Raw genomic sequence first — 23,287 nt, forward strand, 5'->3', positions numbered from 1 at the left:
CCCTCGCGCCAAGGTCTGAGGCTCATCGATTCCCTTCCCTTGACGAATGCAAAGCACAGAGTTTTCCTTACGTTGTTGGTCTTTGCCTCACCTCGCCTTGCCTGACATATCGCCTACCCCCAGACCACCTTGTCGGGCTCCCGCGCGAGCGTGTGCTTGCATTCAAACAAAAACGCAGGCGTGCTATCTCTTAGCGTCCCGCCGGGGTCGTGGAGACGAGACGCCCCCTGTCCTGCCGAAGCGTACTGTACCCACGTCTATCCTTCGACCTTCTATCTATATCAACATTGTTCTCCGCCGACCAGCAACGTCGACCGTATCGCCCCCTCGCTGCAGAGTCCAGACTGTCGGACAGAAACACTTGCGTTGCTGAATGCCCTGCCCGACATAAACCCCTTCGTTACATAGCCATCTCGGAGCCCGAGCCTTACCGTTCGCACTGCGGCCGACCCGCGTGGGGGTTTCTCCTGCTTGCCACTCAGTGTCAACCACCTCCTGGGTCCGGTCCGGTCCGGTGTCTCTGACCTAGCAACTGGCCGACTTGGTTTTCTCGCCGTCCTCGCCGGCCTCACCCGTCAAACATCCTTCGCTTCAACCATTACGTACACATATCTTTGCTGCACCGCACCCCTGGCTAGGCGCGTTGCATCCCGTTTCCCGAGCATTCTCGCCTTGCCTACCCTACCCTCGCCGCCGGGTTCACATATCAGCGAGAAACTACTATGTCCGACCGTGGTCGCCGGACGCGCCTTCAGCTTCCGGAAGAACGGCCGCTTCTGCAACGGAACCGCCCTAGTCATGCCTCTCAGTTTCAAGTACCGCTCTATGGCTGCATGACCAACCCTCACAATCATCTGCCTGTGTACACCAATATCCACCGCATCAGGAGAGACATCATATCCATTGTTGAGGACTACCTCAGCTTGGAGCAGCTCCGCGACGTGAGAATCAACATTGCCGTTGTCCGCCCGCTAGTTGACAAACTTTATGAGCTTGATGACATATCCATAGGTGAGTCCAGCTCGATGTCTCCGCGTGCCATCTTTACATGCCTCTCAGGGGGTGAAAAGCACACCTTGGCTGTCGTCACTTTCCTTCCTTGACTTGGCTAACATGTTTCGACATCAGTTTATTGCTTGCTTGTCAACCGCGCTCAGTTTCTCCATGAGCAGTCACACCTTAACAGCCGTCAAAATGTCAACTACAGTCGTGCAACGCTGTGTGAGCTCGTGGCAACGCGTATCTTGAGACGCTTCAGCGAGGACAATGACGGCCCAGAGGGTCTCGTCTTGCTATCGCACATTTTGGTCGCCGGATTCGAACCCTTTCAGAATGCTCCGGCTGGCATTCGCGAGGCGGCCTCGACTGAAACTTATCGGTCTTACAATCGCATGCTGCCATCGCTGGAAATTGCAATCTTGACTGAGAGTAAACACTTCCTCAGCGCCACCCCTTGTCAGAAAGTGTGAGTATTCTCTTGCTCGTCGGGCCTTGAAAGAGTCTAATCCGCCCCCCAAGCGTTGATGCAATCTACGAAGGCCGGATCGTCTACACCCCCTCCAGCTTCATGGACATCATTCCAGATCATTACAAGCTGAAGCCTATCTCGCTGTACAATCCACGAGAGGGGCCTCTGCTCGACCAATATCGGCTGCTGGTGCCTCGCACAAGAAACATTCTCGAAGTCTTCCAGTTTATGGTTCTGCTCGCGCTCTACCTTTCTGTAATGGCTGAGCGCAATCCCGAACATTTCACTCTTTTGGAGGGGTGCTTCGCCGTCTTTGCATTTGGATGGTCTCTTGACCAGTTCGCGACTATCTTGGAACACGGATGGTACGTGGACGACCCATGGGAACAGAATGTTGTTGCTGACTTTCAGACAGGCATGTTTACACTCAAAACTTGTGGTCCTTCCTCGACGTGGGCTTCATCGGTCTTTACGCCATATATGCGGTTCTTCGTATCCATGGCGGCCGTACTGGCGAGCTGGTGCCGAAGCAACAGGCGCTCGACGTGCTAGCCATGGGTGCCCCCGTTCTAGTGCCGCGGCTTGCTTTTAACCTGCTTTCAGACAACCTTGTCTTCCTTTCTCTACGGTCCATGATGTCGGACTTTGTTCTCCTAACATTCTTATCAGCTTGGTGTTTTGGAGGGTTCCTCCTGTCACTTCTATGGCTCGGCGAGGGCCCGCCTGGAGAAGGCGAGCATGCTCCTGTGTAAGCCAGCCTTACCAACGCCGTCTCAACGTACATACTGACATACTCGGGGTAGCCTGATTGGGAAGTGGATGTTGTGGATCTGGTTCGGGCTCGACGGCACCGGTATATCGCGATCGGTAAGTTTACTGACGTGCTCCGGACGACATCGATTGACTCACGACACAGGCCGACTTTCACCCCCTGTTGGGTCCAGTCTTGATGGTAGCATTTGCGTTTTTGGGAAACACTCTCTTCCTCACGATTCTCGTATCGATGCTTTCCAACACCTTCAGCACCATCGTCAAGAACGCAACAGCAGAAATTCAGTTCCGGAAAGCCGTGCTAACATTGGAGGGAGTGAAGGGCGATGCTATTTTCGCCTACCAGCCTCCTTTCAATATCTTGGCCGTATTTCTTCTGCTTCCGCTGAAATTCGTCCTCGGCCCGCGATGGTTTCATAAGATACACGTAGCGAGCGTCAGGCTGGTCAACCTCCCGCTGCTACTCATCATCGCTGTTGCAGAACGCCGAATCTTGTGGCCTCCGCCGCCGCCGGAGAAGACCAAGGGCGGCGGGGCCTTGACACTGTACCCCAGGGTCAAGCAATGGTTCTGGGAGAAGTGGCGCATAACGGCCCATCGCGACATAAGAGCCGTGTTTGACCTGCCGCCCCCCGACTCCGTGGAAGAGGAAATCGCTGTGGACGACGACTTTACGCACCACATGATCCGACGCCAGTTCACGAGGACGATCACGAACGACACGATGCGCAAAAAGTCGCCTCTTAGGAGAGACTCGATGTTCCCAGGGGTCTCGTCGAAGCTGCGAGGATCCTTCACGGGCAGCGAAGACATGCACGACGTCAACAGCAGGTTGGAGGCGCTGGAGCAGACGACATCCAGAATCGAGAGTCTGTTGACACGCATGGTGGGATCTGACGACTACTCGGAGAAGAACTTTGGCACCGGGGAGAGCAGCACCCTCCGTGATATGGATGCCTCATTGACCCAGTCACCTCAGTAAATTGGGCTCGGGAAGCACCCGGCTGTTGGTGGGATCTGGCACCGACCAAGCTTCCTTGGGAGCAATTGTACTGTCAGAATATGTAGGAAATAACCGCAAATTCGTGAAACATTTATTCCAGATGACATCATGTGCACGGCTGCGTATATCTTGTGCTTCCAAGTTAGAGCTAAAAAGTCACTCAGTTGCGGCGATTCGTCCGAACAGGTTGAAGCAGGCTTCAAGATCAGCTCCTGCCATTCACTGCCAGGATGTAGCTAGACCTTCCTCATCTCGCTCATATAGCTGACGGTGTCCTTTGTATCCAACCCCAGCGCAAACTTGAAAAACCCACCTACCCAGGCTGATGCGCCACGTTCCTGAACACTGGACCTACGCAAGAAGAATGTGCGAAGTTTTCATCTACAAGCACGTCGAGTGCAAGTGCATCTGGGGTGAGATTGCAGTCTCCTGCGGGCCCGGAATGGGCTACACGACATGCGGCCAGTTCGGAAGTGGCATCGCCAAAAAGCCTCTGCGAATGCAGCTCGCCAACCTGCGGCCGTGCCCAAAACATGACCTCCTCGGACTCTACGACCGCAACCAGATTCGAATGATTAAGAAGATTACCAACGGCATCAAATTTGGCACGGGCCCCAACAAGCAGGACGCGGGCATCGAATGCGCCTGCGCCATCATGTGAGGAGGCCGAAATCAAGGGTTGCGGGCAGGGACAGAGAGAATGGAGGTAAGGAAAGAGGATGGCGATGGCGGCTGGGGCCGAATTTTTGCGAGCTGACGGGTAATTGAGCAGGGCCAAGACCCGATGACGACGTCTGGCGACCTTAATAGATGGAGAGGCTCACATTATCCGGGTTGGCAACGGGCAAGGGACGCAGTATGCAGTAGACGACGTTGATACTGGGGCCAGTTGGGGTTCCAGTCTATCGGAGGAGCTAGACCCAGGGGGGTCCAGGAGCGCCGAACAAGCGGCATGATCCCGTCCAGATTCACAGCTTTGCACATCCCGAGTCATGAAATTAACATTTCTACTTGAGTAAGATTGCAGGCTGAACTGGTGATCTACATTTCTAAGGACTCGGACAGCAGACCGCTGCGAGCAATGCTATGTAAACAGACACTCTGGGAAGTCATGTGCGCAGTACCCGAGGTACCACCTCATCCACTGCGTACACTTAGTGGACCGCAGCTGGGGTTCACCGCCCGAACTCTTCTCCCCCACACGCTGCAGCTTTTCCCCGATTCACCCCGCGCTGTCTTTTTGCATCGTGCGGGGGAGAACGAAAAGAACCGTCTGAACTCAATCAGCATTCCCCTTTTCTTCTCTGCTCCGGTCGCCTGCTCGCCATCGACCTACCCTGACGGCTGCAAAGACTACATGCCCCCTTCTCCATGTTGATTGACCCGTCAAGTGATTCAACATAGCCTTAGGCTCAGCGCATGTCAATCAACAGCTGCTCGGGTCATGTTCAACCCAACTCTGGGCTGTTTTTTCTCGTCCAAGCCTCTCCCCTCTCCGCTAGCGCCAGTTTCTCCGCACGTCGCGGTTTAGACTCCAAATGAAGGGTCACACTCTTGACGGGTCCATCTGGACTTATTTCGACTGATGTCCGTACCAGCTTCCAGGGCGCTCCACTCCAAGCCCATGGATGAATACCGACGGCCCTTTTAGCCTGAATGCGATAGTGGCATTACCGCTGTCTGCCCCGGTCGGGAATGCCCCGATGCTGGGTTCCGGGAGGAGTTCTCTGCGAGTTCGCAGATCTGGATGGCTACCCGTGACGCGCTTGGAGCTGGCTTTATAACACCCTGCCACCCCGAGTTACCATGCGAGCTTGGTAGAGCAAGTGCTTCTCCAACTGGCTTTCCTCTCCAGCGGCACCAACCATGCGGACGTCTCTTCTCCTCGCGTCCATCCTCGGCCTCGTTGTCGCCGAGGATGGCCTCGACGGTTGGCTGCGCTACGCCAGACTCCCCGAGTCGGCAGGCGCAGCGAACGCTCTTCTTCCCTCTGCCGTAGTTGGACTCAAAGCCACGGAGAACGGTCCGATTTCTTCTGCCCTTTCCGAGCTGCAAAAGGGGTACCAAGGCATTCTCGGCATGGAGGTCGCAGTTGGCAGCGATGCTTGCAATGGCTCTTCTATCGTCGTGGCCACCCTCGACACCTACGTTGCGGCCTGCGGTGCCGACAGTGTCACAGCGGACCTCGTCGAAGATGGCTTCTGGCTGAGCGTCAAGGGTGACTCGGTCAAGATTCTAGGTCTGAATGAGAGGGGCGCGTTGTACGGTGCCTTTGAGTACTTGAGCTTGCTTGCTCAAGGCAACTTCAGTGAGCTTGCGTACGCGACCAACCCGTCTGCAAAGATCCGCTGGGCCAACCAGTGGGATAACATGGATGGCACCGGAACTCACGGCAGCATCGAGCGTGGTGTAAGTCCCTCTGCCTCATGAATCATTGTCTGTCAGCTCTCTCATGCTGACTTTTGCAGTACGGAGGAGTCTCCATCTTCTTCGAAAACCTCAAGGTTGTTACCGACATGACCCGCGTCTCTCAATATGGCCGCCTCCTAGCCTCAGCCAAAATCAACGGCATCATCGTGAACAATGTCAACGCCAACCCCATTCTCCTGTCCTCGGAGAACCTGGACGGCTTGAAGAGAATTGCCGATGCCTTCAGGCCCTGGGGTGTCCAAATTGGCATCTCGATGAACTTTGCTTCTCCGCAAACCTTTGGTAACCTCACGACGTTCGATCCCCTCGACGAGACTGTCATTGCGTGGTGGGGCAACATCACCGAGCAGCTATACTCGCGCATCCCAGACATGTGCGGATACCTCGTCAAGGCCAATTCCGAGGGCCAGCCCGGCCCCATAACATACAACAGAACCCTCGCGGACGGTGCCAACCTCTTTGCCAGGGAGCTGAAGAACCATGGCTTCAAGCAGGGCATCGTCATGTTCCGTGCCTTTGTCTACGATCAACTGAACTGGACAGACTGGCACGCGGACCGAGCAAACGCGGCTGTGGAATTCTTCAAGGAGCTGGATGGCAAGTTCGACGACAATGTCGTCGTACAGATCAAGTATGGCCCTATCGACTTCCAAGTCCGTGAGCCTGTGTCGCCTCTCTTTGCCAATCTGGAGCACACCAACATGGCTATCGAGCTGCAGATCTCGCAGGAATACCTCGGGCAGCAGGATCATCTCGTCTACCTCCCTCCTCTGTGGAAGACCATCCTGGACTTCGATCTTCGCATCGGAGGGCAGCCCTCCGTAATGCACGACATTCTCTCGGGCAAGCGCTTCAACAAGACTCTCACCGGATATGCTGGTGTTGTCAACGTCGGTGCCAACTCTACTTGGCTGGGTAGTCACCTCGCCATGTCAAACCTCTATGCTTACGGCCGACTGGCCTGGAACCCGACTGATGATGTTACCACCATTGTTCAGGACTGGACCCGTCTGACCTTCGGCCTGGACCCCACCGTCATCGACACCATCACCAAGATGTCGATGGAGAGTTGGCATGCGTACGAGAGCTACAGCGGCAACCTGGGAATCCAGACGCTGACAGATATTTTGTACGCTCATTATGGGCCGTCGCCTAGGTGAGTCTTTCCTCGTACCAGCCTCCTGCCTTACCAGTGCTGTATTTACTAACCCCATCCACAGATCCCAGGACAACAACGGCTGGGGCCAGTGGACCAGAGCGGACGGATTCAGCGTCGGCATGGACCGAACAGTCAAGAATGGCACCGGCAACGCTGGACAGTACCCGACAGAGGTGGCGGAGATGTATGAGAACATTGACACCACACCGGACGACCTCCTTCTCTGGTTCCACCATGTCCCCTACACTCACGTGCTCAAGAGCGGAAAGACCGTCATCCAGCACTTTTATGACGCACACTATGACGGCGCTGCCACTGCTCAGAAGTTTGTGCCCATGTGGGAGTCTCTTAAGGATCAGATTGATGCCGAGCGCTACGAGCATGTCCTCTTCAAGCTCAAGTACCAAGCAGGGCATTCCATTGTGTGGCGTGATGCTATCAGCAACTTCTACTGGAACAAGTCCAGCATTGCCGATGAGGCGGGCCGTGTGGGCAACTACAAGTACCGCATCGAGGCCGAGAGCATGACTTTGGACGGATACAAGGTTGTGGAAGTTGATCCCTTTGAGACGGCATCCGGCTACAAGGCCATCGTCACCAGCTCCAACACGACTGCCGGAACTGCCACAGCCGTCGTCGACTTTGAGTCTGGAACTTACACTCTTGCTGTCAATTACTTTGACGTCATCAGGGGCAAATGCTCGTATGTTGCCTACATCAACGACCAAGTCGTTGGCCAGTGGAGGGGAGACGGGGAGGAGAAGCTGGGTCACTGGCCATCGGAATACCTGGATGGACACTCAGCCATTCGTATCAACTTCCCCGGAGTCAAGATTGAGAAGGGAGACACTCTCAAGATTGTCGGAACTCCAGACGGGCCAGAGGTGGCCCCGCTAGACTACGTGAGCTTCTTGCCCGATGGTATCATCGATTAGAAGCGACTTTCTCATATCTGTGGCGTCAATTCTCTTCCGCGGAAATTCTTCGTACATATTGCAAAAATCAATGTTTAAATGAAAAGAAAAATTCATAATTAATTATGGCGCTTCGTAATAGAGTGATTACAGTTGGTGATCTCCATCTTGGGGTATCAAACCATACACAGTCAAAACCCCACATTTTGGTAGACCGAGATTTGACACAAACTAGGCTTTTTTTCAACCTGCCGAACCACGCAGCGCTTTTGGCTCCCGGGGTTGACGTCGACTCGATATAACTGCCATTGGAACGACAGCCGACCGTACAGTATTAACCTCAAAGCAAATAGTGAGACGACCTCGTTGCCAAAAGACGTGTCCTGTCGAAAGCTACACCTCAAGGCTTCACAGAGAACCGCTCACCAGACACACGCACTAACACACATCACAGACGATCGAAGATGCTCCCAACACCAGACACATCCCACGTGCCCTTTGAGCGTGTCTACGAACCGGCAGAGGACTCATATCTCCTCCTCGACACCATCTCTGCGCCCTCGGAAACAGCCTTCCTCACCTCCCGCTTTGGCGGGAACAGCACCGCCGCGCCCCTCGTGGTCGAAGTCGGCACCGGCTCGGGCGTGGTCATAGGCTTCGTTGCCGCCCAGGCCGAAAGACTGTTCGGGACCCGCAACGTCCTGACGGCGGGCGTGGACCTGAACGGCTTCGCATGTCGCGCGACAAACGGCACCGTCGAGCGCGCGCGCAAGGAGAACGAGGAGACGGGCTGCCACGCTTGGCTCGGTGCCATGATGGGCGATTTGGCATCCCCGCTGCGCGACGGCGTCGTCGACGTCCTCGTCTTCAACCCGCCGTATGTGCCTTCCTCGGAGCTGCCCAACCAGTCGTCGGACACTTTGAGGATTGGCGAGAGGAAAACGACCTTTGACGAAGACTCGTATTTCCTCTCCTTATCATACGCGGGCGGCAAGGACGGCATGGAGACCACGGATAGGCTACTCGAGGCTTTGCCTTCGGTGCTTTCTGCTCGAGGCTGCGCCTACGTTCTCTTATGTGCGCAGAACAAGCCGCAACAAGTCAAGGACCGCATCGAGGGACTGGGAAACGGCTGGAGAGCTGTCACGGTCGGCGAGAGCGGGAAGCAAGCCGGATGGGAAAAATTGCAGATCATTAGGGTATGGAGAGCTGATGAGTAGACACCGTGGAACAGAATTATTGTCAACTTCTTTTGCATGGTTCTCTCGCCTTGAACAAAGATCAATCACCACGCACTCTAGGTGTTCAAGCGCCACCGTTACCACCGCTGGTGTCGAAGGTTCATGGTGGAATTGAAGTCTTGATTTCCCTATCTTCCCCAACGCCTGAAGAGCACCCGGTTCAACTTGATGCATATGATACTTTTCATGCTCTGGACCGAACTGCAAAGTAAGTCGCGGGTTTTGTCTCCGGGGGGCCCGCGACGATCTTTCCCCCCCTTTCCAAGTCGGCCCCAGGCGTCTGCAGTCATCTCCCCCGGCGATAGCACATGGATCATCCATTCTCAGCCGCGCCCGTCGTAACTGGCTGTGCGTGTGCGTGTGCGTGTGCTCGTCTGCAGACCGTGGAAGCGCCCTCTGCCTCGTACAGATCTCATCCCATCTAACCACGACCGCGACCGCGTCCCCTGCCACGGCCACGTCCTCTTGGGCCGCCTCTGCCTCCACGGCCGCCGGTGCCGCGCTCAGCCTCCTTGCGAGCCTTGTTCTTGGGTTTCGGCGCGTCGTCGATGAGAAGCGTGTCTAGCGGGAGCGAGTCGGGCAGGATGAAGTATCGGATGGTGGAGCCACGGATATTCATGGTGTCGAGCGACACGGCGTCCTGACCCTTGGGCGTCATCTTGACTGTACGAAGCGCCGTGTTCATCTGGGGCGAGACAGACGTGATGGTGCCGTGTACGATGGTGCCTACGTACGATCGCGTCAGCAGTCATCCTCAATCAAGAGTCCTACCGTGAAGTTCGTGCTTCTTGGGAGGGCGGGGGAAAAAAAACCACTAACCGTTCTTGAGTTCAATTGTCACCGTTTCGTTGGCGCATTTCATCAAAAATCTGGTGGTGGGCAGTCCATGTCAGCTCTGGCGGTCCTCGATCAGGGCGTTCTTTTGCGATGGAAGCTCAGCACACAGACCGAGTACGGGGAGGGGAGAAGGCTTTGAGTGCTTACCTGACGAGCTTCATGTTGGCGGCTTCCGTATGTCGCGTGTGGATTGGGATAGTGTGGGTGAGAATGAGGATGTCGCGACCCTGCGTGGACCAGTTGACTCCTAAGCCGCAGAAGCAGGAGAGGCTGAAGCTTCGGAAAAGTTCCCAGCCCGTATCTGGGAAGTGGGGCCCGCCAATAGCCTGGCTGGGGCGCAGCACATATGCAGCTGTGGCTTATGTGCCTTGAAGGCATCACAATGTACCTATGTACCGCAGCGGCGCACCTGCCACGTCTACTCCATTCGTCAATGACATGGCAATAATTGAGGCCAAACTCGACACTGGACGGACGAAGATTAGGCGAGGGCAACATCCAGACAAGAAAATTACACATTAAACGTCGAGTATCTCGAGAAAAGAATGTACTTGAAACAGCCCGATAAAGCCTCTCCCAATTCTTTGCTTCGATCAATTGTCGTGATCGGAACAGCATTAACCAAGGTTCATTTCGAACCTTTCAATAACCGGACCCCAAACGGGAAGCTCCCTTTCGTTCCTTGCTGCCTGGACCTCAGAACTCGCGATTTGGACGCAGAGACCCCCGACAGAGTCAGGTCTAACCTCTGCTCCGTCCTCTCCAATCACGCGGACTTGAAGAAATGTCTTCAAGTAGGGCTCGACCTGGCCTGGATCAAGCCCTGCCACGCCCCCTGCAGACACCATGTGCATCAAAGCTGACGTTAATGGGACCGTTCCCGATACATGGTTTGCGGATCCCATGTTCTTCATAGCGAAGACGTTCATCGACCCAATCAAATTCGGTGCCGCCGACCAAGACCTAATGTCTCCAGGAACCGCGCCTATGAACAAATGAATAGTAAACGAGCCGTTCAGTGCGCCGTTCTGTACGTGGACATTGGCGATCCACTCTGTGTATGTGTTATCGTCAGTCACAAGACTGGCAGCAACGTGAGGCTCGCGTGAGAAGTCTGGTGACACATCATCTGACAAAGTGCCTTGTCGAAGTTGCGAAAACTTCCCGCGATCTCGTCTCTCAAGGGCTCTCTTGCGCTTTTGAACGAGGGTTGAAGGGCTGGATGAGCCGTAGAGCCTGTTGATTGCAGCTATGAGGCGGGTACGATCTTCCGACTTGGACCCCGCCTGGCCAGGAATGGTCTCCGCGTATGAGTAGCCAAAGTGCAATGTGTCGTTTGCCATCTCCGAGTTCCAGAATGCGCCGCTGGCATTTGCATAGAAGGGTTTTAGCTCCGTGAATACGTCTTGGACTTCTCCGGGTGGCATGGTGAAAGAATGCTCCATCGCGACCTGGGGCGTCACCCACGAGTTTGGGTATAAAGCTTGCCACATCGTGACTACCCTGTCCGCCATTGTATGGTGAAGGAAAAACACAGGGTCAAAGGCTGAATATTGGATGTAGTACATGTGGCCACGGTTACCAACCAAAACATGCATCGCGTCATGAAGCGCTTCGACCGAGTCGAATTGCGACTGGTTGGTGGCCGTGCCCCAATACTTGTTGCTGAAGGGTCCGTAGTCCTTGTAATTTGACAAAAGGGTGTATAGTCTCTGCTGTAAAGCCGGTCTCGCATGTTCGATGGAATGCGCCACGCTGCGGTTGTCAGTCTTCTCAAACGGCGCTCGCTTGGTCTCTGTCCAATTCGGGAACTGCTTGGATTAGCTCCCGCACCTCTCCGTCAAGTGCTTGCTGATTGTTTGCTTACATCGCCTTGGGAGAAAACCTTGGGATCCAGCGGATTGAACTTGTAGCTGTAAAGCGGGTTGGCAATGTACTGCCAACCGTTGGGGCCATATATCTGAATGCCTTCGGATTCGAAATCAGGGAGGAACACGCTTTCTCCGGCCGGCGGTGAAGCAGCCCAATCCCAATACGGGATGCGAAAATCAGCTGCAGCGGCATGATAGAAGGTACGCTCGTTTGGATCCGTGAACCAGGTAGCGATCATTTGTACCAGGCGAAAGAGAACTTGCTGGCTGGAACTTAGTATGCACACGTACTGCAACTCATGGCCTTCACTCACCTCGTACAGGGCGAGATAGACGCGGTGCCATGGAGGAAAGAGAATGGACATGTGGGTGCAATAGCCCCTATCGTCGATCCCCGGAGCACCTAGAACGCCATTCCACGGACCGAAAGGAACTCCATGAATACCTGTTTGATGTTAGGATTTGGCTCGAGTGTTGAGCGAATAAACCTGCCTGCGATCTGGTACCACGAGATCTCGTCGTTCTGGTTCGTGTACTGTAGCATGCTCATGGAGAGCAGAAACAGATTCCATTTGTATGGGTTCTGCTTCATCTGCCTGATTTCAGGACGAAGGGGCACAGTTCCATTAGCGAGGGGAAGCTTTGTGACAACGATGGGGTCTTGTGTTTGGCGTTTAACCAAATTTGCAGCATCAAAGCCGTAATTGTACGTGGGCGAGTACGGGACTGCCGTGACAGCTGCCGCGAAGAGAATGATGAACGACCAGAGGGCGACACGAGACTCCATTGCCACGCGGGCTTTGTTGTAATCAAGCGGAATGAAGGACGACATGCGTGGGCCTTGGACCGAGGTGGAAGTGATATTTGAATCAGAGGGATGGAGGCGGGTAACCGGCAGTTGTGGTTGCAGTTGCAGAGGTATGTTGTTCAAGCTGGTCGAAACGATGGAACCTGAGCCACGGAAGAGTACCCTGTGTGGGACGAGAAGATCGTGGGCTTCAAAAACTGCAGAATGCTTCAATGGTTACTCTGAGCAAATCCGCCATTGTACAGACGGGGGAAGGTGGGCAAAGGACTGGCGGGGAGTGGGAGGAAAGATATCAAGTCAGGCGGTGTGGACGAACACGGCCGAGACTTGCATTTCGATGAAGGCCAAGCGCATGAGACGAGTGTGGCACGCTGCATCCGCGTCATTCACAGCTGCAGGTTAATTTAAATTGTTTCCCCGGCGTTGCTTCTGTTGAAAGGAAAGCATCTCAGTGAAGAAAGTGCCCCCAGAAGATCTACTGCGCTGGTGCACGCACCGACTACTTACAGCCAGCCAGCAGAAAAGAAGGGGTCTTGCACCTTCTCTTCGGCAAGGACGGCTAGGTAGCTGTACCATAGAAGTACCATGGTCAGGGCTACTTTCACCAAAGCAAGCGTCCGCGAGAGCTTCGTTCGATGACCTGCCTGAAGGCTGTATCCGCGAGCCCTTTGGAACCTCCTCCAATGTGTTGGTTTAGATCGGTGGCCCCCTCGAAATAACCGCAACACACAATTGATCATGAGCTGAGCATGCGCGGAACCGTTTGACCATCAGACATCACTTACATCCTCGTGGGCTGTTTGCTGTCTTCTGAGGCAACCCCTTGCCTCTGAAGTAAGGTATTCTGGTCACGTTACTAACGGCGGCCCATTGCCAGAACGTACCTGAAGTGTAAGGGCAGTCAGCATCTGCACTTCTGAATCCAGAGCTTGGTGGCAGCGTTGCCTGGGCCGAGCCGGTAACCGATCTCCATGCCTTTGTACGACGGCTACCGGTGTTTCGTGATACGAGTGTCATTTCCAAAGTCCGCTGGAATCGGTTACCTGCATATCGCAAACGACATGATTATTCCAATCCGGTCCGGGAATCCTTTGCACGGCCGTACGGACACTGGGCAACAATGTTTGTCAAACCGCTCTTCGGCCTTCGGCTTTTCACACCAGGAGCGCTATCGAGCTCGGAATAATACATCCACCAAAGGGTTGTTGGTGCGCGGCGAGAGAAACACACGCATTGGATGGGGTCTGGAATAAACCATAATCAAATTACAGAGGTGACTGACTTCTTTTGTCCACCAAACGCCGTCTATGGTAATGATGACATGGGCTTCAATGGGCCCTTGCGGGGTGCGTCGCGGGAATCGACGCGGTACTTCAGCTTGACACCCATAGCTGCCAGCTCAACATCCAGGTACTTGAGCGCACCAGGAACGACAACCATCGTCGTGTTCTCTCCTCCAACCCACTGGTTACCCTGTCCGTCCTCCCAGATCTCCCCCTCGACCTTGGCAGCACTGACAGCATCACCGGCGTCCAGCTGGGTTGCGCAGTTTCTGCATCGCACCGTCGTGACTTGCTTCTTCTTGCCAACGAACGGCGAGACCGTTGGTTGAACCGAGAGAAAAGAGCCACAGCTCCGGCAGATCCACGTCTTTGTGTAGTCGGAACAGTTAAGCAGTCTGTCCTGCAGCAAAAAGGCGGTGCCGTGAGCGAGCAGAGCATCACGTTCCATCTCTCCCACACGAATACCACCACCACGCTTCCTTCCCTTGATGGGCTGGCCCGTGGTTGGCACGACTGGTCCGGTCGTTCGGACCTGGTACTTATCGTTAACCATGTGACGCAGACGCTGGTAGTAGACAACTCCGACGTAAATGTCCGCCGCCAGTTCCTCTCCAGTGATGCCCGAGTACATGGGCTCGTTGCCATGGTAGTTGTAGCCAGCCTTCATCAGTTGATGGCCAAAGTAGTCGGCCGCCGTGTTTTCCTCGTTGAACTTGAATGGCGTCGAATCTTGCGCCAGACCGTGGAGGGCTCCCGCCTTTCCGGCGAGGGACTCGACGAACATGCCGATTGTCATACGAGAGGGGAAAGCATGGGGGTTGATAATGACATCTGGTTGCATACCAGATTCAGAGAAGGGCATGTCGATGGCTGGCCACTTTTGAGAGGCAACACCCTTCTGTCCGTGACGAGAGGAGAACTTGTCACCGATAACTGGAGATCGAGGAATTCGCAGCTTGATGGAAACAGTCTGAGCGGGCTCGTTGCCCGTCTCGCTTCCGATAACGCGGACTTCTTCGATGAAGGCTGTCTCAGATTCCTTGTACTTCTCATAGTGGGTTTGTCCGTCGAGGTTGATCAGCTTGCCGCTGTAGTCTGCTGACACCGTGTGCCACGCGCAGAGGACGTCTCCTTCTTGGACCATGCGGCCGACGAATGGCAAACCGTCCTCGTCAAGAGCCGCACGGTAGTGCCCCTTGACGAAGCCACCAGGAGCGAAGCCAAAGAGCTTGGTAATGTTCTTCACAGATCTAGTTCTCGACTCGTCCTTGAGGCTGACCTTCTTCGTCTTGTAGATGGTACCGTGTCCGAAGCCTCTTTCATGTGCTGATTTGTTCAAGATCATAGCGTCGTCCATGTCGTAGCCAGTGTACGAGATGACCGCCACAACAGCGTTCGTGCCGTTGGGAAAGTTATCGAAACCGTAAGCGTTGTGCAGAGGCGATCGTACGACGGGAGTCTGGCCACTTTGCAACCGGTACATCTTGTTGTCGGTTCTGTGACGCAGAGCAGCTCCCGGTGTTCCCATGGTTTGCTTACCCATCTGACACTGGTACATATTTCTGGGTGACTGGTTGAAATCTGAGAAAGGTGTCATGTTCGCCAGAATAGACAGCATATTCGTGGGACTGAACTCGACATGCGTTGTCTCTCCGGAAACGATCTCATTCTCGACAACGGCGATCGACATGTATGGTTGCTCGTGGGGTCCAACAAAGTCTTCCTTGTCCAAAGGAAGATACTTGACGGGTCTGACCATACGTGCGGGCGCAGACGCCAAGTAGACTCCGGGGTAAGAGCCGCCGTGGGAGGGAGGGACGTATCCAATCTCGAGTTGCAGAGGCACGCCATGGGTACCCTCGACCTTCCAGTGGCGCAGGGTATCTGCGATTCTCAGGGACTCACGAGGAGCGCAGAACCCAATGATCCTGCCGTCAAGCATAATGACGACGCTTTCGTCGGTCGCAGCGGAAGAGGTCTGCACGGCGCCCAGCTCCGTCACAAGGGCGGGAATTTTGGAAGCATCGACAGACTCGGTCATAATCTTACACTTGTGTGCCAGATGGTTCAGCAGGCCACAGGGAGCACCATCGGGAGTATGTACTGGACACATGAAACCCCAGGATTCGGGCAGAAGCTTTCGAACCGTTGTGGTCTTGAGCTCGGCGAAGAAAGCACCTCTGTGGATCATTCGGAAATGGCTGATGAAACGGAGGAAGTTGAGCTTTTCCGCGACGACTGTGAAACCCGCCGTTTGCTGCAAGTCAAGACCTGAAGGACTCGTCAGGTTGCCCGTGGACAGGAAGTACTCCAATCCGTTTCCGACGTTCTCGTTGGCGTGTCTGAAGATGTTTCCGGGGAATTCCTTGGCGAATTCTTGAGATGTAAATGGCGTGGCGGGGTGCTTTCTGCACCATTCTCTCAAAGACAGCCTGACAGCGGTAGTCAGGAATTCCTCGAGACGTTCCTTGATAATCATCCCGTAAAGGAAGCCTCCGAGAAGAACCTCCTGGTTCTGAAGGGCATCTGGGTTGTCGACGGCACAGTCCCCAGCAACAAGAGCGTAGAGCTTCCGGATCATGAACAGCAAAGTCCTGAACTTGTCGTTGTCTTCCTTCTCAGTGACGTTTACGTTGCCCAGGTGGACAAGCACAATTTTGCGCAAGAACTCAGTACCAACATCATAGTTGGACATGGTATCCGGAACGCCCATCACAACGCGGAACTTCTCGCCCAAGTAGGCTCTCGTCTCAGTCTTGCTGTAAAGGCCATACGACTTGTAGGTGCGGAGGAGTAGCTCAACTCGGTCCGTGAGGAAGGTGTTCTTGGCTGACTTGGAGTGCGACAGGCCAATCAGCCCTTCAAAGATCTCGCGGTCGTTGGTCTCCACCAGCGCCTTGAGGATCATCATGACCGGGATGAGGTACTCATTCTTTTTCCAGGAGAACCGGAAGGTCATGTTTCCGTCACTCAAATAGTGCAAGACATTGGTTTGCGATGTTTCGTCGGGCCTGACGGAGCGTAGAATGATACCGTACGGGGTGTAGCCTTGGCCACGGTTCTGGAAGCTGGGGCGGTTGATGGCCATGGGGAAGTTTCGTCGGTTGACCTGTAGCATTCGGATGATCTTTTCGTTGCCGTTCACGATGAAGTATCCGCCCAACTCCTCCGACTCCTCCTTCTTTTGAACCAGCTGCGCGGGCGAGTTTCCTTCCAAGTGGCACCTGTTGGACTGCGAGAATCCTATGAGCGGGGCACTTCCAAGGACGACTTGGGCGACGAAATGCGCTTACCTTGACCATAATAGGGACCTGGCCGAGCTCGCGAACGAACTCCTTAGGATCACCATCGTTGATCCTGTACTCGAATGTCGCGGAAAGTCTGCCTCGGTAGGTGCAGTGGCGTTCTCTGCACTCGGACGGGAGAATCTCGCGATTGCGGGCGAACTTGTTGGAGGGGGGCAGCTGAGACTTCTGGAGCGACACGCCCTTGTACTTGATGGTCAAGCGATTCTTGCCCTCGGGTCCGGTTCTGTCGTCGCCGTCGAGATAGGATTTGACGCCGATGTCCTCCAAGCCTCGCGCGAGGAGGCCCTTGCCGTCGGCTCTGAACAGAGCATTGAAGGAGTCGATGTGCGGGCTGACGGCTTCTTGCAGAGCCGGATAGGCCGTGTGATCCTTAGGGGGATTCCTGAAGAGATTCTCGCGGCGGAGGGTGTTGTATTGGTGATCCCACTCGGTGCTGGTCGCCGAAGGAGCCATGTTCGCTCACTCGCTTGTTCGCCTGCTACACAGCAGTTAGGTGGTGTCGGGGCGCCGTGGAGTATAGAGAGAGCAGCGACCAAGGCTTAGGTCATGCGACTTTGACGGCAGAGGTACGGATTGGCTCTCTGCGCAAGACGGCGGCGACAGGGAGGAGGTGAACATGAACTTCTCTCGCAGCCCCGAATCGAATTGCTGGGCCAGAGAAGAGGCTTTGCGACGTTCGGCTTCCGGTGAAAACAAAAAAATTATTATGGAGACATGGAGCGGAAAAATTGAAATAGCCAATGAGATGATGCCAATCAGACATAGTGGGGATTTCTTTATCTTATCGCTTACAGGGGAGCGCTTTCCCGGTGCAGGCACTGAACTGTGACCCGGGCGGGAGTGAAGGGGGTCTCGGCATCGGAAGCAACCCAAGTGACACCCGACACCTCCGTCCCTGAGGTGGACGCTGTTCAACGAGTACATCACCTCATCCGTATCACCTTCCCGCAGGCAGGCTACTCTTGAAAGGCTGCAGTGGCTTCATGTCTGTGTCACGTATGGTTCATAACCCCAAAACTGTCACAAGGCTTTTGCCGTCAGTGACTGGCCGAGCTGGTTACTCGGCGTGACATGGCCCCGAATAGTGGGACTGAGGAGCGGCAGCTTGAGCTGTCAACCGACAGCTTCGGCTACTGATCATCAGCAGGATTGAACTTACATTTCGTCCGATGATTCCAGAAATTGGACGGCAGCCATTGGGTAGACATGGAATACCTAGGTAAGGCATGCGAAGCAGAGCGCTCGATAGACTCGGCCAGACGGACCGCATCCAAGATCCCGCGGGGAGATGTGACGAAGCATGTCAGCAGCTGGTGTCAGCAACCACTACGGATAATAACTCAAGCATCCTGTGTAGAGACAGACCTCATCATCAGAGGATCCAGTCATGAATGCACCGCCATCGGCCATAACTCAAGCCGTAATCCTCAGAGGCCTTGAAGACGAGGAAGGACGAGAAAACATGTTGCCTCGCTGTGCGTGCATGGTATCCCAGCTAGGAGAGTGCGAGGCATGTGCAGTGATGAAGGTGAGGTGCATAAGGTCGTAAGGCAAGGTAAGGTCTTCGTGCATAAGGCGGTCATGCTGCCTTAGTGGCCATCGTTTCTCCTCCCCTGCGCCGTCAGTCCTGCCAATGTGCTTGCCTTGTGTATATCTCCCGAAGATGCGCCTAGCACACACAGAACACAGAGCTAGCTCGCATCTCGAACCAACCATGATTGATGGTGATCATGGGGGCATGGTGTACCACTGGAAACTTGCAGCCCAACGCAGCCTGCCCGGGCCCAAAGATATAGGCCTGGCTGCGTAGATGTGCCGTAATGCTGCGATTTCTCATGGCGGTGCTTGAGCATCTACCTATCATACCTAGGTACCAGAGGGCAGGTAAGAAAGGTACTTTGGGGTCGATAACTTGTCGCCAAGGAACTTTACCGTTAGTGCCTTAGGGTACCGTAGGTAAGATGGTTTGGGTGAGGTTAGTGTGTGTAAGTGAGGCAGACAGGGCAGGCCGACGTAGGCTTTGCTGAGGGACCCCCCTCGCAGCGATGGGGTGCATGTTAGGTTGTCGCGGGGATAGTGCCGCCTAGAGGATGCCTGCCTCTGGCGTCCATACATGAATCATTTTAAGACAGGCAGTGTACCTTGCTTGGGTGCCGCCCAAGTACATGCCTTACCACCGCCTGGATCTGTAATTATTGGATCGATTACCTCGTCGCTGCCTTTACCTATCTTTGCCTGCCGGGGCCTACCAATCTGCTGGCCCAAATCGTCTTTCTTTGCCTTGCCTGACCGTCTCTTCCCTTTCCGACATTGATGCTAAATACCTCGAGCTCTGCACTCCTTTCCCTCTCACTCGGCCCGCCTTGAATTCCCACGTTGCTTCTCCCGGCCGCATCAGTCCCAGTCTGAGCAGCCAGCAGCCGCGAATACCAGGAGGTACAGTGACAGCTACAGCTACAGCTACAGCTTCAGCTTCACATGCCTTTCGCGGCACCGGACCCGCATTTGCTTCAGTCCATCATCGCTCCAACGTTTGCCGCTTAGGACCCCCGTCGCCGGCGAGCCGCCCGCCACGACAGATCTCCCATCACAATCACAAACGTCATTAGACGCCGAACGCCGCCCTCCATTGTTCCATCCCACAGTCCCGTTTGCCATTCTTCCCGTCTTGCATCTGCTGCCGCACCAGACAGCCCTGGTCTCGTCTTGCATCTTGCCGTTCTCGACCTCTCCTCAACTGAGCATTCGGATAAACAGGCAAGGAAAACATCGTCTCACCACCCTTCGAGCACCCAAGTCTTGCTTTGCGCCAGGTACAGTTCAGAAGAGCAGACTGCGGGCCGAGACATTGTGGGCCGCCCGTGGCCGTCGGCTGGAGTCTACTCGTGCTTGGGGAGTCCTTCCGTACATCAATCATCTCGCAAGCATCCGTCAGCATCACAGACACTATATCGAAACGGACGTCAGCCACTTTCCGCTCACTTTGCTCGGAGTACGATATTCTAGGTTCTACACGACAGCTCGGCTGGTCCTATCAGCATTTTGCCAGAGAAAGAAAGCATCGACGTCGCGAAGCCAGTCCATCCATCACAGGCCAAAGGCAGACGGAAGCCGTGGTGGAAAATCCCTGTCTCTGCATCTGAGCCTTGCCGTCTGTTTTCTATTACAGTCTCGCCGCGCTCGTTGTCCCTGCTGCTCTCGTTGCGGCTATCGCCGCCACCGCTGTCCGTGTGGTCTGCATACGGAACTCACAACATCACAGAGGTATGCCTGCTGTTACTACATACACCGATCCCTCACCCGTGCATTGTCAGCTCCTCTCGCGTCTATTGCGCACCCGTTGCAGAAGCTCCACCGGCATCCGGCAGAACCAAACGAATGAAACCCTAGTCCTAACCGCTGCAGGCCCTGTCGTCGCGGTTGTTCTCAAATCGCTTCCCATCCGCCCTTGCACACGAAGAGCTCGGCACGGTTCATTGTACAGCATTGTACAGCTTGTGCCTCAAGCGGTGCGGTTCAGGGTCGAGGTACCTTCAACTCGACGGCAGTAGGGATTCTTTGCTCTGCTCTTCTCGTCCCCCCACTACCTAGGGCAGGCAGTCCACATTGGATCCCCCTCCATCCCGTCTTCCGGTGGAGACCTCTCTTCTCTTTCTGTGCACTTACCGTGCCTACCCACGACTAGTGCACTTTTGCCCACCCGGGACAGGCCAGGCCAGGCCAAGCGTCACCTGGCTCAACTGGTTCCCGCCCACTGCACGGCTGCGCTGCACTGCTGCTCCTTGCACACACATACCTACCTACCTACCTTGCTTGTCATCACCCGCCAACGAGAACGAGCGAACCTTCGAGCCTCCGCGTCCCTCTACCTACCCTTCCGCCCCCATCATCGCACAAACCGAACGGCCTGCGCATTTCCTCGTCGATGCTCGCGAGACTTGACTTGCGACATTTGGACGGCTACCACGGGTCATACGAGACATTTTTTTTATTCCTAATTTCGACAGGCGTCTGAGCGCATCGAATACTTAAGCATCGAAACCACAACCTTACCCGGTCGTCTTCCTGCTCACCGTCTCGCCGTTCTGTCCTTCTTCAAACGAGACATCTTGCGCGCCGCAACCTACCATCAGCCTCGCGCGGCATCGACTGCCCGTCCGTCGTCGTCGTCGGACCGCTTTGGACACCGCACATCTACTGCGACTGCCGCCATACACATCCATCAAACTCTACGTCCCTACCCGTGCCAGCGCATCGCGCCCACCAGCCGCAATCATGGCGGGGCTATTTCGAAAGGTGTACGACTGGTTGTTGAGAACATTTTGGTGAGTTGCCGTATTGTGGTCTACTTACGGCAGCGGGGGGATTCCCAGTGACGGCGGCCCGCGCGCTCTGACCCTACCCCGCTGCCGTTACGCCCACTCTGCCCCTCAGACATGGTGATGGTTGTTTGGCTGTTTACTGATTTGCGACGGCAGGGCGACTGAGATGGACGTGACCATGATTGGTCTGCAAAACGCGGGCAAGACTTCCCTTCTCCGCGTGCTCGCGGTAAGTCGAACCGAGCTATGCAAGCCCCCGTCGTGCCGACCGATTCTGCTCCCTTCGCATGCTAATGGTCGCAATCGTAGGGCGGCGAGTTCACGATCGAGTAAGCGACCCTTTTTTTCTGTCAATGCCTCAAAAGTGGCCTGCGTGTGGTCTCCGGTTTGGCAGCATCGGCTAGCGGCATCCTCGGCTAACTGAGATCTCGTGTAGCTCGATCCCGACAGTCGGATTCAACATGAAGCGGGTGCAACGAGGGCACGTTACACTGAAGTGTTGGGATATTGGCGGCCAGCCCCGTTTCCGGACGATGTGGGAGAGATACTGTCGCGGCGTCAACGCCATCGTTTTCATTGTCGATATCGCCGACATGGATGTGTTGCAACAAGCCCGTGAGGAGCTTCATGCTCTCATGGGACAGGCGTCTTTGCGAGAAATACCGCTTCTAGTCTTGGGGAACAAGTCGGACCTCCCACAGAAGTTGTCGGTTGATGAGCTGATTGATGCTTTGGATCTCAAGTCCATAGGCCATCGCGAAGTCTGCTGCTACGGCATCAGCGCCAAGGAGGAGACCAACTTGGATGCCGTGATCCAGTGGCTCATGAAGTGGGCAAACAGATGAGCTGCCGCACTATCGTTTGTCGGTCGTCCTGTGGGCTGTGCCTTGAACCGCTCCTTTCCCCTCATGTCTCTTCGGCTTCGAGCGAAACGGCTCGTATGCCACAGGTCCAACCGTGGTTCCAGACGTGGCTGTGAGAATTCAAACGATACATGCTTGCAGGTAGCGAGGAGTGGTGTCTTGGAAGCTTGACTCAGTTTGCGAAATATTGGGCGTTGGTCGGTCGGTCTGCGCCAGCATCAGTAGAGCGACTTGCGTCTGCTCAGTCCCATTATATCTCATCGTATTGCACACATGGAGGGGGCGCCTTTCCCCCCCCCCCCCCCCCCCCCCCCCCCCCCCGNGGGGGGGGGGCCCTTCCCCCCCCCCCCCCCCCCAGACGGTATGCTTGGGGGCGGAGCGTGGTTTTATGTTGGTGAAGAACGGCAGCCGCAACATGGCAAAGTTTCTTTGGCCGGACGGTTTGATTTGAAAGGCTTGAGAGCGTATCGACTGTACCTTGCGGTGTTTGTAGTATGGGTCGAGAGGATGAGCGACGGCGAAGGTGACGATGACGATGCTACGAAAGTAGATCAATGACTATCATGACTGATGCGCGATCGCTTGATCACCTGTAGTGGGGCTGTTTTGATCATATTGTAACGAAGACGACCGGATCTGCTCGGTATAACGAAACTATTCGGTCCAAAGTGACGGTGTGAAAGCCGAATATCGGCATGGTACAATGCATCCAAGTCGATGGCAGGTTCATTCGGGTGCCGAGACTGCGACTGAAAGATGATGTTGGGTGACTTGCGAGTGTGCAGGCCGATTCGCGCACGGGAGAGAGTGTGCGTTTGTGGATTTTGTGTGTAGGAATGGAGGGGTAACTAGACGAGACAGTCCCAAGACTCGCAGCGCAGGTTCCTAGGAGGAAACGGGTGGGGTTCGCAGCGTGCAAGAAGAAGATAAGAAGGAAGCAAAAACGCAGAGAAGCTTCGAAAGGGAGGAGACGAGGATTTTGCTTCCCTCATCTTTCCCTTTTCCCTCG

General features: G+C 55.0%; 6 protein-coding genes across 6 annotated transcripts; 4 read left to right on the forward strand and 2 right to left on the reverse strand.

Annotated features, from left to right (window-relative positions):
- Positions 1-722: 722 nt before the first annotated feature.
- On the forward strand, positions 723-3,903 carry GCG54_00004196 (uncharacterized protein; the record flags this gene model as incomplete). The annotated part of the gene is made up of 7 exons (XM_045404250.1): positions 723-1,011; positions 1,129-1,465; positions 1,519-1,833; positions 1,884-2,216; positions 2,272-2,335; positions 2,385-3,217; positions 3,564-3,903. The coding sequence occupies 7 exons, from the start codon at positions 723-725 to the stop codon at positions 3,901-3,903; spliced, it is 2,511 nt and encodes an 836-aa protein (XP_045264085.1).
- Positions 3,904-5,108: 1,205 nt separating this feature from the next.
- On the forward strand, positions 5,109-7,766 carry GCG54_00004197 (putative alpha-glucuronidase A; the record flags this gene model as incomplete). The annotated part of the gene is made up of 3 exons (XM_045404251.1): positions 5,109-5,651; positions 5,711-6,828; positions 6,893-7,766. 3 exons carry the CDS (start codon positions 5,109-5,111, stop codon positions 7,764-7,766), a joined length of 2,535 nt encoding a protein of 844 aa, XP_045264086.1.
- A 443-nt stretch (positions 7,767-8,209) lies between these two features.
- Positions 8,210-8,965, forward strand: GCG54_00004198 (eRF1 methyltransferase catalytic subunit MTQ2; the record flags this gene model as incomplete). Its single annotated transcript, XM_045404252.1, has 1 exon — positions 8,210-8,965. One exon carries the CDS (start codon positions 8,210-8,212, stop codon positions 8,963-8,965), a length of 756 nt encoding a protein of 251 aa, XP_045264087.1.
- A 442-nt stretch (positions 8,966-9,407) lies between these two features.
- On the reverse strand, positions 9,408-12,481 carry GCG54_00004199 (Tyrosinase; the record flags this gene model as incomplete). Its single annotated transcript, XM_045404253.1, has 6 exons — positions 9,408-9,712; positions 9,806-9,855; positions 9,971-10,153; positions 10,817-11,634; positions 11,691-11,957; positions 12,119-12,481. The coding sequence occupies 6 exons, from the start codon at positions 12,479-12,481 to the stop codon at positions 9,408-9,410; spliced, it is 1,986 nt and encodes a 661-aa protein (XP_045264088.1).
- A 1,326-nt stretch (positions 12,482-13,807) lies between these two features.
- On the reverse strand, positions 13,808-17,546 carry GCG54_00004200 (DNA-directed RNA polymerase I subunit RPA2; the record flags this gene model as incomplete). The annotated part of the gene is made up of 2 exons (XM_045404254.1): positions 13,808-17,017; positions 17,079-17,546. 2 exons carry the CDS (start codon positions 17,544-17,546, stop codon positions 13,808-13,810), a joined length of 3,678 nt encoding a protein of 1,225 aa, XP_045264089.1.
- Positions 17,547-21,368: 3,822 nt separating this feature from the next.
- GCG54_00004201 (ADP-ribosylation factor-like protein 8A) lies at positions 21,369-22,260 on the forward strand (the record flags this gene model as incomplete). The annotated part of the gene is made up of 4 exons (XM_045404255.1): positions 21,369-21,418; positions 21,572-21,644; positions 21,725-21,744; positions 21,852-22,260. The coding sequence occupies 4 exons, from the start codon at positions 21,369-21,371 to the stop codon at positions 22,258-22,260; spliced, it is 552 nt and encodes a 183-aa protein (XP_045264090.1).
- Positions 22,261-23,287: the final 1,027 nt, after the last annotated feature.

Source organism: Colletotrichum gloeosporioides (assembly GCF_011800055.1).
Source record: "Colletotrichum gloeosporioides strain Lc1 chromosome Unknown consensus_48, whole genome shotgun sequence".
In the NCBI taxonomy this organism is placed as follows: Eukaryota; Fungi; Ascomycota; class Sordariomycetes; order Glomerellales; family Glomerellaceae; genus Colletotrichum; species Colletotrichum gloeosporioides.